Source organism: Eulemur rufifrons, chromosome 8, assembly GCF_041146395.1.
Source record: "Eulemur rufifrons isolate Redbay chromosome 8, OSU_ERuf_1, whole genome shotgun sequence".
NCBI classification, from domain to species: domain Eukaryota; kingdom Metazoa; phylum Chordata; class Mammalia; order Primates; family Lemuridae; genus Eulemur; species Eulemur rufifrons.
Genome location: NC_090990.1, coordinates 79,944,549 through 79,962,664, shown reverse-complemented (window position 1 = coordinate 79,962,664; position 18,116 = coordinate 79,944,549). Strand labels below are relative to the sequence as shown.

Here is an 18,116-nt window from a genome sequence, read left to right as displayed (position 1 = left end):
AAAAAGCCCAGTCTTCACCACTACACAATAGATCTATTTAATACATCTGCATATGTACCCCATAAATCTATAAAAAAATTTTTTAAAGAATGAAATATTCTAACGACCAGATGTTAATTTCATACTGATCATGATATAGAAAGTACTATGTTCCTTCAAGGTAAAATGTTTCTCCAATAAAGGGATAAACTTTTATGTTTATTTTTTCAGAGTTCATAACTCAAAGGCCTGTTTACTTGAACTCAACCTAGGAAGGAAATACTGACCAGAGCAAGAAAAATTGTTCTTGCTCAGCTATGTTAATATTATCACATTAAAATGCTAGCTCAGATTCTTTTTGTTTGCTTTTATTATAATAAGCCAGGTTATAATACAGAGACTAGAAAAGTCAACAAAGGCTCTGAACATCAACATAACCTTGGCTACAATTTGCATTTTGTCAGGACAGATGACTCAAACAAGTAAACTTAGCCACTTCATCAGTGGCTGTCCTGGAGAACATACCACACGGTTTAAAAATCAGTCTTTCAGTAGTCTCCATCCTGTGTCCTTGAAGAACTCATTCTCCTGATCTCTAACCACTCTTCTTTTGCTAAAAGAAATTGGTTTGGGATGCCAATCATTGACCTAAAAGAGTTATGATGCATTCCTTCCATTCTGGGTTCCCTGAGGGCTAAGCTGGAGGCACAGTATCTTTTTAAGGCCTTTGTCCAGGTCTAAAGGGTCACTATCTCATAGAATGTAAATCTACACTTGCTGCTTAAATATTTTTTTTTATTTCATCTTATTGTTATGGGGGGCTGCTTAAATATTTTTAACTTTTTTTTTTTTTTGCTCCTTTAGGGATATACAAATATAAACGAAATATAAACCAGGTGCTTAGCTTTATCTCAGGCATAATTTAGTAGGAAGAACTAAACTAGGAACTGAATGACCAGCTGTCAAAGTAGAGCCAGTATTAAACAACTCTGGGACCCTGGGCAAATAACAAATTTTCTGGGACCCCAGTTTCTTATCTGTACAAGACAGCAACTAGAACAAATGATTTCAAGGTTGCTTCTAGTTTCAAAAATGCTCATAATCCTAATTCTTAGTAAGTCACTTCTGTTTTTATTCAGGTAGCAGGGTATAATAGAAAAAATACAAGTTTGAAATCAGATAGACATGGATTGAATCATGTTTTACATTAATTATTATGTAATTTCCTTACTATAAAATGGAGATAATATAACTTACCTCACCAGGTAGTTATGAAGATTAAATCAAGAAATATATACCAACTATTTAAAGTGGTTCACCATACAGCCTTAGATTTTTTCAGAAAAAATGTTGCCCATAATTATGTTTTCAACTCTGCATTTACTTTAGAAATCAGCACGAATTTGAGGCTTTCAAAGTACCACTTGTGGTATGTACTATTTCTTCAACTGTCACATTAAATTTTTCTTCTTGATATCTACTTTAATTTTCAAGTAAAAATTTGCTTTTCTATTTCCTTTCTGTAAATATTCTCCAAACCAGAGGAGCCTCCTTTATACTTTTCTCCTTAAATTACATCTTTTTTTCTTTTTAAGGGCAATTGATTTCTTTGCTCCACTTCTTGCTGATCTGGTCCTCTCAGCATCTCAGAGAAAAGATACTGCTATGTTACATGTCTTCAGCTGGGAAACAAATGCAGAATGTTAGACTTAAGGAGATAGAATCTTCCTGGGGAAAACTCACCTCTCCAAATCTTTCCATGTTTTGTATTTTAGATAAGTTTCCACCAATAGACATATCATCTAAGCTAGAAAGAATTTTATTAATACTTCCTTCACTGGATGGTCTATTTTTCAGTTTAGATCGGAAAATGTCTCCTTGGACCCACAATGATGCTTGTTTTCTGTAAAAAAGAGAGAAAACAAGGTAATCTTTAACATAAACTACTATCATCTCCTCTAAAGTATGATGTCTTAAAAAGAAAATGATTAGCAGATAAATATTTACAAATCAAAGATTATGAAATCTTAGAATAAAGAAAAATAACTTTCAAAAAGTCAAAATAAAGTTCTATCTTAAACACAAATATCCATCTTCCAGTATTTGTCTATATAACACGCGTGGGTTGACTGTTGAGGCCCTCAGATGCTTAGAACAATTTCCACAGCAGTAAAGACCATGAGCCCTTTGTCTTAAATATGCATTTCAAATCTCAAACAGCAATTTGATATGTCTGTTTATAAAAACAGAGGAAATGAATTGGACTCAAAAATGTAGGTGAGAGAACTTGAGTTAAACAGTTTATTACCCTAAAAAGTACTAAACACCTACTTGTGCACGGCACCATGAAAGGCCCTCAACACCTAACTTTAGAAACTCACTCTTATAATCTAAAGGCAAGGATTATAGCCTCAATTAGATTGTCCTTTGAGAAACAAAAATGTGTTTGAAGTTCATCTATAAGCTTTCATTCAATAAGGCACAATCACAACTATTTTCAAAGTTATAAAAGAGAATTTAAAATATATAAGCAAAATGACAATCTGGGGCTTCTATTTTTATTGATGAGGTCACCTTCATACATCTCTTTTAAGATAAATTATTCCACAGAACAGTTCTATCTCTATTGTATACCATGCTGTACAGAGTGGAATTAAACTAAAAACATTGTGGTTCACCATGAGGAATATCAATATCCAATGAAATAACAGCATTATCAAGGAGATGGTACCAATAAGAACACAGATTTCTTTTTTAAAGCAACAGGTAGACCAAGTAATACTTCCTCTCAAAGGTTCCACATATCACATAAATTTAGGTCAAAACATGAGGAGAAAAAACAACAAACAAAACCCTCCCTGAATGTTTCATTGGGCCCTCAGGAAAAGAATCCATCTCTCCCATTAAACAAAGTTTATTCTTAAATCAGAATTTTATGGTTTATGGTTAAATGCTGTAGAAAGTCTTGAAGAAAAGGTTAACCTTTAAATTACAGCAAAATTTTACATGTGATGTTCCAACCATACAATTCCACATCTAGGTATCACCTACAGAAATACACACTGTATACAAAATACAAAAATGCTTGTTGCAATATTATTTGCAACAGTAAAATACTGAAGACACCCTAATCGAAAACCAAGTTATTAAATTCCAGTAAATCCATTCTATGAAATAGTATGCAGTCATTAAAAAGCCTAGGACAGACCTACATGTGGCAACAGGGAACGGTGGCCATGAAATAAAGAATGAATGAGCGAAAAATACAAGTGACAGAGTTTGGAAAGTGTGATTTCCATTTTTGTTCAAAAAAAGGCAAGGGGGGGGATGTTACAATGTTAACAAAAAGGTCACAGTTATATAGAAGAATGTACACCAAAATATTAATTAGTTACCCCCAAGAATAGTAATAAGGGAAACTTTCACTTTCTACTGCATAATGTCTAAACTATTAGATTTTTTAAACAATGTGCCTCATTTACTTCCATAAAAATTAAGTGATCTAAAAAAATAAGGATCAAAGCAGAACAAAACTAGATAAGTATGAAAAAGAACCTTTAAAGTTGCTATCATAAAAGATAGACAAGACATCACTATATTTTTTAAACAATAGTACTTAAAAGGCACCTTTAGAAGTCAGTAGAATAAGTGTGAAAATGTTAACAGCATGACATAGGACTGGGTGGTTGGGGGACTTTTTTTAATACAATTTCTTATCCTACTTTCAAATAAGAGGTAATTTTTTGCTTTTAATTTTTGTCCATTTTCCAATATTTTCCAAATAAACAAAGAGGAAAAAGAAATACCTTTAGATCCAATTTCTGAGACAGCCAGAATAGAGGCTCTAAATGTACAACGTTGTCCACATGTAAGATTAACTTACCATTTCTAACATCATTCTAAAATTGAAACTAAATTATCTTAAGAAACTTCCAGTATATTTTTCTAAATAGACTAAATATAAAAACAAAAATCTGGTGAGTTTTTAAATATATGAATAAAATAAAACATCTAGAAATCTACACACACCGGTTCACTAAGGAGCGAGGCAGTACCTGCCTTCTATCTCGGCAGAATTTACCTTAGGGAAGCAAACCACCAAGGAGTACTTTCTGAGCTTAGGATGTGTAAATTGGTGAGGTTAGCACACCACATAGTCACAGTTAATTTTTCTATAGCAGCTGTAAAAATATGTATTCAAAACACTCTTGTTAACATTTCTCTCCTTTGTAGAAATCTTTATAAAACCATGGAATAGCCTCTCTTATACTTGGCATCTTTAAAAATTTTTGTTTTAATTATTTATGTCTCCAGATTTTCTATTTCGTGCTACATCTGGCATAACCCCTTATCTGATGCTTAAATCACTGGTCTTCAAATAGCATTAAACAAGTAGCAGAGTCCTTGACACGGAATGAACAATTCAAAAAATAATTGTTAAATTCATAAATGAATGCCTTAGACCTCTGGTCAAAACTCCCAGAAATAAAGACCTATTAATAGTATCACAAGGGAGAGAAGATTCAGCTCTGTTACAAACAGTGAGAAATTCAGATAAATGAAACATACAGAAAGGACAGGAATATAAGGATGAAAGAATGAATCTCTATCCTTAAGAAATTCCCAGTTTAGGATAAGAAGAGTAAATAACTGAAATCCAATATCATCATGGGATCAAGATTTGCCCAGGACTGTAGGAGAAGTGGCCCCTAATTCAGTCTGAAGGAATCCAAGAGAAGTTCCCCAAGAATCCAAAAGCATCTGGAAAGATGAGCAGGACTTAGCCAGCAAAGAGTAATGGCAAAGCAAAGAAAACAATGTGGGCTGGAGAAATAGGGATGTCAAAGAACACAGCATGTTTGGGGAAAGGAGTTGTTTCATTTGTCTGAAGCAGAGGAAATTAGAGAAGTATGCGGCAGGAACCAGCTCATGATGGGCCCTGCATGCCATGCTAAAGGATTTAAATTTGATACCCAAAATGAAGGGAAGACCTTGTAAGGTCTTTAGGATTAAAAAACAAAGTGGAAACAGAAGCAGGGAAGGAGGACTGAAGAGGCTGAATTAAAAAAAATTCCATTCCAAAATAAGTTATAAAACGAAAACTCTGATGCTGCTGCCAACCTAAAGATGAAAATTACAAAGTGACAACTTTCACTTGCTTGGTTTAAAAGACTCAATCTGTCCCATCTCTGGAAAGACTTGATTTGAACCTGAATATTAAAGATGAATAAGGTGTCAAAGCTGATTTGTGTGTTGCTAAGCAATGCTGTACGCAAGTGCTTCTTGAGAAAAAGCAGCACTTCACGCAAATGCCTTTTTATTGACAATGAAAACCACGCTAGCTTTTATTGTGGTGTCTATTACTCCTTAAAAGCCTCATCTCATACAAAAGAAGTAAAACACGTAGTTTTTAAGTATTTAGCATTTAAAAATCAAATCTTATGTAACACACCAGCTCAAAGTAAATCCTCCAATAACATAGTGCATTTTCTAAGAGAGTATGAAATATCCTGACCCTCTGCTAATAGGACACATGCTTTAAAATGACAGGAAGAGATTTGTCTTGGTTTGAATAGAGCCTTGAGAGATGTAGCCAGTGTTGGGGTAATTGTTTTTGGCCGTATGCTGGACCTGGGTTAGGAGGTCTGGGCTAGCCAGGAACGAGACAAAAGAAAATGACTAAATAATGTGGCTTCATTATAAGCCAAGTTATAGTTGATTCTGATACAGAGCTTTCACAGGTCTTTTTAAAAATCTGCTTTTAACATCCTTCTATTGAAACTCAAGTCAGTTGCACTATTATAAATATTTCTGATTTTAGTCCACAACACAATGGAGGTCATCATGCAACTGCTTCTGTTTGTGGCTGACCTTTCTCTCTCACTTAAGTCCAACCTAATCCTACCTCTACACCATCCTAACTCTTCATCTTCATCACTTCTTCCATCCTGGACACATTTTTCCAGGACAACCCAGCCCTGATCCCAGTGTTCACCCAAAACCATCACTTGGTCATTTTGTACAGAAACCAAACCCACTTTCTAGTTTTGCCTAGGCCTCCTCTAGCTATGACTTGAGCACCAATCTGTCCTGTGTACCTTTTACTCCACCATCCCAGGGCTATTATGGAAACAGAGGAAGTTCCTGGCCTAAAGAATCAGGCTAATGAAATGTTCTAACTTGTAATTAAAGGAATACAGATCGGAAACAGTAACCAAGATGCAGGGGGTGGGAAGGAGACAGGTACTTAGGGAGTTCTACAGATACTGTGGTACAAGCAGAAGATTTAGCAGGAGGATGTTCAGAAAGAGAATTTCTGAAGGTATAGGGGAAGGCTCTTGATTCTGAAATACACCAGAAAATGAAGCTAGAAGGAAAAATATTAGGGAATTCTTCAAAAGATTCAACTAGCTACATCTAATTTATGTATAGAACCCCACAATAAGGGCCTAGGTCATTGGCATGCCATGCCAAAATGCAAACTTTATAACTAAGCCTAATGCATTACTGCTTATAATACTTTTTTCCCATCTCTAACCCTTTTCATATCATTTTAGGCAGAGCACAGGAAACAAAACAAACAAAAAACATTCATGGTGAGGATACAGAGAAACTGAACCCCTCATGCATTGCTGATAGGAATGTAAAATGGTGCAGCCATTGTGGAAACAGTTTGGCAGTTCCTCAAAAAGTTAAACATAGAACTACCACATGATCCAGTAACTCCACTTCTGGGAATATACCCAAAAGAATTGAAATTAGGACTCAAACAGATACTCATCCATCAATGTTCATAGCCGCATTATTCACAATAGCCAAAAGGTGGAAACAACCCAAATGCCCATCCAAAAATGAAGGGATAAACAAAATGTTGTATATACATGCAATGAAATATTATTCAGCCTCAAAAAGGAATGAAATTCTCATATATGTTACAACATGGATGAACTCTGAAAATATTATGCTAAGTGAAATGAGCCAAACACAAAAGGACAATATTGAATGATTTCACTTATATGAAGTACCTAGAACAGGCAAATTCATAGAGACAGAAAGTAGAACAAAGGTTACCAGGGCTGTGAGGAGGGGATAATGGGGATTTATTGTTTAATAGACACAAAGTTTCTGATTGGAATTATGAAAAAGTTCTGGAAATAGTGGTGATAGCTGCACAACATTGTGAACATACTTAAAGTCACTGAATTGTATACCTAAAAATGGTTAAAATGGCAAGTTTTATGTTACACATATTTTACAATAAAAAAATTATTTAAAAATTCAACCTTCTATCTTATTAGTAATTGGCATGATTATTTAATAAATTTCTGATGCGACCACTGCCAAAAATTCTGATATATACTTAATTATCCTTAATACTTGAACCCAAACCCATATTAGGATTTTTTTTTTTTTTTTGCTTAGCCAATAGTTTCAGTGTCAACTAACTGTCAATAAATGGATCAGATGATGAAAACAGTAAATGTTGCAAAGGAAATGAGAAGCTTCTATAACTGTTACTGCAAAAATGTCACTTTCAATAAATAGTACAAACTTGAATTTATGCAATATGTCTTTTATTCTAATAAATAAAACAGTATTTTCTATTATGAAATTCTAATTTTTATAATATTTCAGATTTTAATTTCTGTATTTTAGGAAAGGCAAAATTTTCAATTGTTAACATAATTATTAAAAAAATGTAATCCACATCCTTTGACCTACTGCATGTATCTAAAAGAAAATCGTAAAAGGAAATTGTAGGAGTCAGCTCCAAATAAAATGTAAACATGATTGTTAGACTTTTTCACCCATTCTTCCATTTTCTAAACAGGTTTTCTTCATCTTTTTGGTAATTTCCTGAAATAAAAAGCAATGGTTAGTTAAGCTATTAATTTCTGATCTAGCTCAATTCAATTGTGAAATTTACCAAACACTATCAACACCAAATTGAAATATAGCCCAAACTGATACCTACAGAGTAAGGATGAGCCAAACCCCTTGTTATTGAACATGGTTCAGTGACCAGCAGCACCGCATCACCTGGGAGCTTGTTAGGAATGTAGAATCTCAGGCCCCACCTCAGACTTGCTGAATCAGAACTGCATTTGTTAAACTGCATTTAACAACATCTCCAAACGATTCTTATGCTGTTTAACATTTGAGAAGCACTGAAGACAACTGAAAGCATACTACCAAGTTAAAATGCTGAAAAATATCCAACTGTGTGAAAGTTGATGAAAACATCTTTGATAATAAAGCAATGGGGGAATTTTTGATTTGTGGCTTTAAGAATGAAAAAAGTTCAACCATAAAATGGATGCTTCTTAAAGATAGCTTCACTCAAAATGGAAGCTCTGTATTGCAGAGACAGGACTTTGAGTTCTGTCTGTCTCAGAAGGAAATTTAAAATAAAAATGTCATATTGCACCCCATAAGTAAAGGATCTCTGTGGGCTGGAAGTCCCCATGGGAGCCCAACACTAGCCCCTCAATGATCCCGTTATAAGGAATTAAAGCTTTCACAGACCATGATCCAGAGGCCTGCATAGTGCCCCAGAGTGAACATTCAATAAATACAATCGCCAAATTGTGAAAAGCAGCCTGACTCCACCTTTATACTTCTAAAGGTTGTCTGTGAGTAGGATGAGTTCAGAGTTGGCTCACTAATAAAAAGATGTATCTGTGTATCACTTTAAGAACCTTGAGGATGTTTGATAGAAGACACGTTTGGGGTTCAGAATGGTATTTTTGGCTTAAGAACTTTAGCTTTAAGTAGAAGAAAAATACTCAATGGTTGTTTTGCAAACAGATCTTTATTTATATTCTAAAAAAATTAAATATAAAATTTCATACTGCAACAAAGGAGAGATCTGGATTTGCCAATACACAAATTCATCAACAACTCATAAGGATGCTAATAAACTCTTACTGCCAGTGACTTAAGAGGAATGTTTGTTTGTTTAAGACACAGAAATTACACACCTGGATGTATTCTGGTCCTCAAGGACTAACAGGATATGACAAACCAGCCTTTCTACAGTCACAGATTTGGAATTAACATTATCTAAAAAGCACTGATTGGCTTTTCGCCTCTGAAAGAATACAATCCCTTTAGCTTGTTCAGTCATTTTTGACAGATGAAAACCTAACAGAAAACTTTTTTGTCCTCTTATTTCTTTCTTAATGAACACATTACTTATTCATGCTTTTGCGTCATCACTGACTTCACACTTCATCTCCTGTCATTATTCAGTCTTCAAAGCCTTGTATTTGTTTTCCTTGAAATGTCCCTGACCCATTTCTAACTCTTCAGCCCAACTTCTAGCCCCTTTGATAAGTCCCTGTCTCTGTCTCCCTGTCTCCCTGAGATGGATGATAGTAGTCTCCTTTTTAGCCTCTTTGATTCCAATATTCATTCATCTGATTCATCTTACACACTGTTGCAGCCCAATCTTCCTTAAATAACACTTAAATCACACGACTCCCCTACGTCAAATACTCCAAATTAGAAAGTATGATGAATAAGAGAAGTTCAGAATATCCATATTTATCATTAGGATCTGCACATCCTATTGTACATACTGACTATCTACACAAAGCAGATGTATTTGTTTACTATGGATGCTATAAATCATCACCACAAACGCAGCGCTTTAAAAGAAGACAGATTTACTTTTTTACAGATGTGTAGTTGGAAGTCTGAAATCAGTTTCACTAAGCTAAAGTTAAGGTGTAGGCAGGGCTGGTTCCTTCTGGGGGCTCTGAGGAAAGAATCTGTTTCCTTGCCCTTTTCAAATTCTAGGGGCTATCCATGTTCCTTGGCTTATGGCCCCTTCCTCCATCTTCAAACTGTATCAGTCCAATCTCTGTTTCTGTTATATTGCCTTCACCTCTTCCTGTGTCCCTCTTATAAGGACTTTGTGACATACTGGGTCTACCCAAATAATCCAGGATAATCTCCCCACATCATGATCCGTAACCTAATCACTTCTGCAAAGTCCCTTTTTCCATATACAGTAACATTCACAGAAATTATAATATGCACATATGTGGGGGACATTTTTCAGCCTACCACAGCAGATTCCATGCTGCAAATTATAGCCAGACTAATTATCTTAAAACATAAGGCAACAACACCATTTCCAGGAAATGAAATAGATACACTTTTCCCTATTCTAAGTAAAATTTAAAATCCTATATTTTATATATAAAACAAACATAAGGAGACTCTGAAAAATAAAGAGAAGGAAGACTGATTAGAACTGGAGACCCAAGTAACAACATGGTGGTGAGTTTCTTGGGTTTTTTTTTTTTTTTTTTTTTTTGCCTTGCATATTCTGGTCTTGGAGCTGAAGAAGGTGGAAATCCAGAAATGCCAACAGAACTGATTTTTTTTTTTGAAGCCTCAAGAAAAGCTTGCTCTCTCTAGTCAAAGGACCAGAAAAATGGTATCCTAGTAAGACAGAAAACTATTAGACAATAAATGTTCTACTCTAGCCAAACACCATGGGGCAGGGGGAGGGAGCAGAGAGGGAGACTATGGCCCTATCCCATTAAGCCAGCAAAGGCTGAGAGGGGACCCTAGATTTCCACCCCTGCCAGGCTGTAAGGAGGCACCTCTACTCCCTCTCTCCCTCCCCAGAGAAGTGTCAAAGAAGGCTGAGTAGAAAGCCAGGTAATGAGGCCTGGCCCCATTCACCACTTCCACCCCAACCAGGCAGTGGGAGGCACCCCTTCCCTACCAGCTGGAATAATGTCAGAGGAACCTAGCAAAGAGTAAGACTTTCACAACCACCCTTCAGTAACAAGGCCATCCCACCACAATGTCAGTAGAGACCACGTGGGGAAGCTGGAGCTCCTACCTCCACCCAGCAGTAATAAGTAGTACCCTGACCTCAGGTATCAACAGAGGCTGAGTGGGGAACCTGGACTTCTGCCTCCATCTGGTAGTAGTAAGGTGGCAACATTCACTCTCCCCCTCCCACCACTTTCCCCTGCTGGAACAGTGTTTAATTAAGATCCAGAGTCACAGTATACTAGTTAAATATACAGGTTGACATTTTCTGACATTGACATTGACTAAATGAAAAGAAGACAATCAGTAAGTGCCAACACCAAGATGAGACAGAGATATATTGCATGACAAAGATTTTAAAGTAGCCATGAAACACACATGAAATAACTGACAAAATAGAAGATTTCAGCAAAGAAATAGAAGATACAAAGAAAAACCAAATCAAAATTTTAGAATGGAAAAACACAATGATTTTATTTAAAATATTTAAAATGCAGTAAGTGAGCTAAACAGCAGAACAAGTAGGAGAGAGAGAATCAATGAACTGGAAAATAGAGCAATAGAAATTACCCAATCTAAATAACAAAGAGACAATACATTGAAAATAAAATGATGAACACAGCCTCAGGGACACGTGAGATTATAACAAAAAATCTAACATTCATATTAACAGAGTTCCAGAAGGAGAGGAGAAAGAGGGCAAAGTTAAAAACTATTTAAAGAAATAATAGCTGAAAACTTTCCAAATTTGACAAGACATACATCTAAACATTCAAGAAGCTGTGTAAACCTCAAAAAACAGTAATCCCAAAGAATCCACACCAAGACCCATATAGCCAAAATACTAAACACAAAGGAAAAACCATGAAAGCAATAAAAAAGAAATGACTCCATACCTATGGGGGGAAAACTTTCAGCAGCAGCAGATTTCTCATCAGAAACCATGGAGCACAGAGGGAAGTGACATAAAAGTTTTTAAACGATGAAAGAAAAGAACTGTCAACCCATGGGAATTCAGCAAAAATATCTTTCAAGAATGAAGGGAAATCAAGACATTCTTAGATGAAAGAGAATGAAAACAATTTGTTGCCAGCAAATCTACTACAAAAGAATCACTAGAGGAAGTTCTCTAAAGAGAAAGGAAATGATAAGGGAAAGAACCTTGGAATATTACGAAGGAAGATTACAGTATGCGATACTATAGGTAAATGAAATAGACTTTTTCTTCCCCTTTTAACTTTCAAAATGATGTTTGATGGTTGTGGCAAAAATTTTAACACTGTTGCCGTTTTAAATGTTCATTAATAAAATATTTAGGACAATTACATTATAAATGGGGAGGGTAAAGGGATATAAAGGGAAGTAAGGTTTTATATTTCACTCAAATTGGTAAAATGACAGTATTTTAAACTCTAATAAGTTATATATACAACACACACACAAAGAGATATGCTCAAAATCACTATAGATATATCAAAAATGGAATTCTAGAAAATGTTCAAGTAAGACACAGGACTACAGGAAAAAAACAGAATAGACAGAAAACAAAAAAATCAAATGGCAGAATTAAGCCCCAACATACCAATAATTACATTAAATGTAATGATCTAAATATACCAATTAAAAAACAGAAATTAAGTGAGTGGATTTAAAACTATGCTCCAACTATATGCTGTCTACAAAGATAATGATATAGGCAAACTGAAAATCCAAAGATATAAAAAGAAATATTATGCAAACATTAATCAACGGAAAGCAGGACTAGCTATAGGAATAACAAATAAAGTGGACTTCGGAGCATTGAAAATGACCAGGGATAGAGAGATACATGATATAATGATAAAAGGGTTAATCCACCAAGAAGACATAGCAATCCTACATATATGCACCAAATAACAGAGCTATGAAATACATGAAGCAAAACCTGATAGAATCAAAAGGAGAAATAGACAAATTCATAATTACAGTTGGAGACTGCAAAACCCCTCTTCATAATTGACAGAACAACTAGACAGAATATCATCAAGGATTCAACAACTCAACAACACCATCAACCAACAGAATCAAATCAATATTTATACAACACTCCACCCAACAACAGGAGAATATACATCCTTTTCAAGTGTCTATGGGACATATACCGAGATAGACTATTTCTTAGGCCATAAAACAAACTTCAACAAATTTAAAATGACTGAAATCATACAGTGTATGTTCTCTAACCACAATGGAGTCAAACTAAAAATCAATAACAATAATAACAGGAAAATCTCCAAACACTTGGAAACTAAATACCACAATTCAAAATAATCCATGGGTCAAAAAAATTGTCTCAGGGAAATTAAAAAAAAATCCATGGGTCAAAAAAGTTTGTCTCAGGGAAATTTTTAAAAAATTGAACTGAATGAAAATCAAAATACAATGAAATCAAAATTTGTGGAGCAAGGCTACAAGAGAGAAATGTGTAGCACTAAATGCAAAAATTAGAATAGAACTTGAAAGTCTCAAATCAATAATCTAAGCTCCTACCTCAAGATCCTAGAAAGAGGAGAACAAAATAAACTCAAAGCAAGCAGAAGGAAATAATAAATATAAAAACACAAATAAATGAAATTTAAAACAAACAAAAAATATAGAGAGAAAATCAATGAAACAAAGAGCTGGTTATTTGAAAAGATCAATAAAACTGACAAACTTCTAGCAATACTGCCAAAAAAAGAGAAAAGACATAAATTACTAATATCAGAAATGAATCCAAGAATATCACTATAGACCCTGTAAACATAAAGGAATAAATTTGGCAATTTAGATGAAATGGGTTAAGTTCTTAAAAAATATTCATACAAACTGCTATAACTCACCCAATAGAAGCAGAATGTTTACATAGCCCTATATCTATTAAGGAAAGTACATTTATAATTTAAAAACTCCCAAAAAAGAAATCCTTAAGCACAAAGAGTTTCACTGGAGAATTCTACCATTTAAAGAATTAACACTAGTTCTATACAATCTTCTGGAAAATAGACGAGAGAACAACTCCCAATTCATTTTATGAAGGTAGTATTACTCTGACACAAAACCCAGGCAAAAACAGCACCAAAAAACTACACACCAATATCACTTATGAATATAGACATAAAAAATCTTTGACAAAATATGATCAAACAGAATTTAGCAATATATAAAAACAATTACACACCATAACCAAGTAAGGTTTATTCCAGAGATGCGAGGTTCATTCAATACATGAAAAACAATCAATGTAATCCACCATATTAACAGAAAATCACATGATCATATCAATCAATACAGAAAAAGCATTTGACAAGATGCAACATACACTCATGATAAGAACCCTCAGAAAAAATAGAAATAGGGGTGAACTTCCTCAACTTCATAATGAACATCTACAGAAAACCTCCAATTAGCATTACACTTAATGGTGAATGCCTAGATGCTTTTCCCCCAAGATGGGAAGCAAGACAAGGATGTATGTTTTTGTCACTCTTACTCAGTACAGTGTGAAAGTTTTAGGCTGTGCAAAAAGGGAAGAAAAGGAAATAAAATGCATACAGATTGGAAATGAAATAAAACTGTCCTATTTGTGGATGACATAATTATATACACAGCAATTTCCAAGAATTTGTGCACACACACACACAAAACTCCTAGATTTCAGGATACAGAGTAAGCATAGAATTGTATTTATCCATACAATTGTATTTATACATACTGGCAATGAACATATGGACATCAAAATTAAAAATATAAAGACTATTTGTAATCACTCAAAAAAATTAAGTACTTAGGTGTAAACCTAATTAAAAAAGGGACTTATGTCCGGAAAACTATACAATGCTGATGAAAGAAATCAAAGATCTAAATAAATGGAGAAACACATTGTGTTTATAAATTACAAGACTCAACAACAGTAAAGATTTCAATTCTCCCCAAACTGCTACAGGGGTTTAACACATTTTCTGTCAAAATCCCAGCAAGATTATTTGTAGATATAGACAAAATTATTCTAAAACTTACATCAAAAGGAAAAGGAAGTAGCATTGCTAAGATAAATTTGTTAAAAAAGGAGAACGTGGAAGGAATCACTCTTGTGATATTAAAGCTCACCACACACATTCAGTAATCAAGAGAATGTCGTATTGGAGAAAGGAGAGACACATGGATCAATGGAACAGAATAGAGAACAAAGAAATAGATACACACAAATATACCCAACTGATATTCGATCATGCCATAAAAGCAATTCAATAGAGACAAGATTGCGTTTTCAATAAATGGTGCTGAAGCAACTGGATATTCATAGACCAAAAAAAATTCATTTACCCAAATCTCACACACCAAAAAATGCAAAATCCATCACAGACTTAAATGTAAACACAAATTATGTACTTTTTATAATAAAAATATGAGAAATCTTTGGCATCTAGGGCTAAGCAAAGAGTCTTGGACTATTAAAGACACGATCTAAAAAAGGAAAAACTGATAAATTGGAATTCATCAAAATTTAAAACTTTTGCTGTACAAAAGACCCTGTTAAGAAGATGAAAAGACAATTTATAGACTGAAAAAAATTGCAAAACATTTATCAAAGGACTAGTACTAGAATATATAAAGAACTCTTAAAACTCAATAGCATGAAAACAACTCAATAAAAAATGGACAATTTGAACAGAAACTCCTGCAAAATGATATCCAAATGGTGAATAAGTACATGAAAAGTTGCTCAACATTATTACTTTTGAGAAAAATGCAAATTAAAACCACAATAAGATATCATTATCAGAATGGCTAAGATAAAACATAATAACGCCACTAAATGCTAACAAACATGAAAAAAAAACACCTTTATTACTCATATATTGCTGGTAAGAATATAAAATGATACAGTCAGTCTGGAGAATAGTTTGACAGTTTTTTTTAAAAACTAAACATGTACCATATGACCCAGCTATTACATTCTCAGGTACTTATCCCAGAGAAATGAAAATTTATGTTCACATAAAAACTTATATACAAACATCTACATTTTGAAATACTACTCAGCCATAAAAAAAAAAAAACCAAACAATTGATACATGCAACAACCAGGATGAATCTCCAGAGAATTATACTGAGTGAGAAATGCCAAGCCCAAAGGTTATATTCTCTAGGACTGCATCTATACAGCATTCTTGAAATAAGATTAAAAAAGGAAGAACAGATTAGCAGTTGTCAGGAGTTAAAGAGGGGATGGGGATGGGAGGGAAGTGAGTGTGGCTATAAAAAGGCAATACAAGGGATCCTGGTAGTGATGGAGATGGTCTGTATCTTGATTGTATCAATGTCAATGTCCTGGTTGTGATATTCTACTATAGTTCTGCAAGATGTTGCATTTGGAGAAAGTGGGTAAAGGGTATGTGGTATCACTCTGTATTATTTCTTACAACTGCATGTTAATCTAAAATTATCTCAAAATAAAAATTTTACTTAAAATATATATGAATCACACCACATCACTCCTGTGTTCAAAACCCTCCACTGACTTCTCTCAAAAGCCAAAGTCCTCACAAAAGCCTACAAGATTGAATGATCTGCCCCTGTCACTTGCTGGCCCTCCCCTCCTATTGCTCTCCCTTTGGGCCACAGTGGCCTCCTGCACATTCCCATTCAGACTTGCAGCACTTGTTGTTCCCTTAGTGTGAAACCTTCTCTAAATTATCCATGTGAGAAATGTAAATTAGTACAGCCATCATGGAAAATAGTATGGAGGTTCCTCAAAAAATTATAAATTAAAAAAAAATACCATATGATTCAGCAATCCCACTACTGAGTATATATTCAAAAGAAACGAAATCACTATGTCAAAGACATATCTGCACTATCAGGTTCACTGCAGCACTATTCACAAGAGCCCAGATATGGAATCAACCAAAGTGTCTATCTCTGGACAAATGGATAAAGAAAATGTGGTATATATACACAGTGGAATACTATTCAGCCTTTTATGAAAAGGAAATCTGGTCATTTGCAACAACATGGATGAACCTGGAGGACATTATGCTAAGTGAATGAAATAAGCTAGGCACAGAAAGACAAACACCACACAATCTCACTTACGTGTAGCATCTGAAAAAGTCGGTCTCATAGAAGTAGAGAGTAGAATGGAGATTACCAGAGGCTAGGGAAGGGGGGACGAGGGGGGTTGAATTGAGATGTTGGTCAGAGAATAAAAAATTTCTGTTAGACAGGAGAAATAACTTCAGGAGATTTATTGTACAACATGATGACTATAGTTAATAATGTATACTTGAAAATTGTTAGGAGTAGATTTTAAGCATTTCACACACAAAAAATAAGTATGTGAGGTAATACATACGTTAATTAGCTTGATTTAGCTATTCCACTACATACGTATATATATACTTAAGATCATGTTATACATAATAAATGTATACAATTTTTTGTCAGTAAAAAAGGGAAAAATAAAAGCAATCAAAATTTTTTTAGTTACCCACCTGATTTGCTCTCACTTCTAAAGATCTTTGCTCAAATGCCTGTTCAATAAGCCCCCTCAGCACCACATATTTAAAACTGCCTTCTCCTCCACCCCTTATTCTTCTCTGCTTTATTTTATTTTTCTGCATAGTACCCGTCATCATCAGAGAAACTATAAAATTTATTCATTTCTATTAATACTTTCTCTTTTCTCCTCTCTCTCTCTCTCTCTCTTTCTCTCTCATATGTGAGCTCCATGGGTCAGAAATTAATTTTTTACTTTTACTGCAACTTCTCAAGTTCTTAGAACACTACCTAACACATAGTGGCTTTCAACAAATATTTGTGGAAGGAAGGAAGAAAAGGAGGAAGGGCAGGAGGGAAGAAAGGAGGGATCCCCACCACCTGTGAGACTAATCTCAAAGGTAGCCAAAGAGTGATATGAACAGGGTCAGGTACATTAAAGACCACTGAGAAAAACTTGAAACCTACAGACAATTAAAAAAGCAAAGGTTAAGATGGGAAATAACTATTTAAAAGGTGTTTCATTAGGAACTTAGGGATGCATGTTGAAAGAAGGCTGGACCAGGAATAAACTCTGTCCTTCTCTTCTAAATGGTTTGCATGTAACAGAAACATAGGCTTTTATCAACAAGCAAGAGCAATATAACAAGGGCAAAAGGAAAACCATTTTTGCCATAACATGCAGCTTAGGAGAAGGTATGAGGTTATATTTAGAATGGTTAGAGAAAAGCGTGTGAAACAAACTTTCCAGGGGAGATGGCTAGAAAGCATCAGGGCAGGAAATGAATTCTATATACCAGCCTCAAACAATCAGAAAATAAAAC

General features: G+C 34.5%; 1 protein-coding gene across 4 annotated transcripts in view; it reads right to left on the bottom strand.

Moving 5' to 3' along the window:
* The window catches only part of CDC14A (cell division cycle 14A), a 169,242-nt gene that overhangs the window by 35,122 nt on the left and 116,004 nt on the right, over positions 1–18,116 (bottom strand). For all 4 annotated transcript variants that reach the window (XM_069478288.1, XM_069478290.1, XM_069478289.1 and 1 more), the window contains one exon: positions 1,723–1,882. In XM_069478288.1, the coding sequence (XP_069334389.1) occupies positions 1,723–1,882 (160 nt within the window). The remainder of the gene's footprint in view (positions 1–1,722; positions 1,883–18,116) is intronic.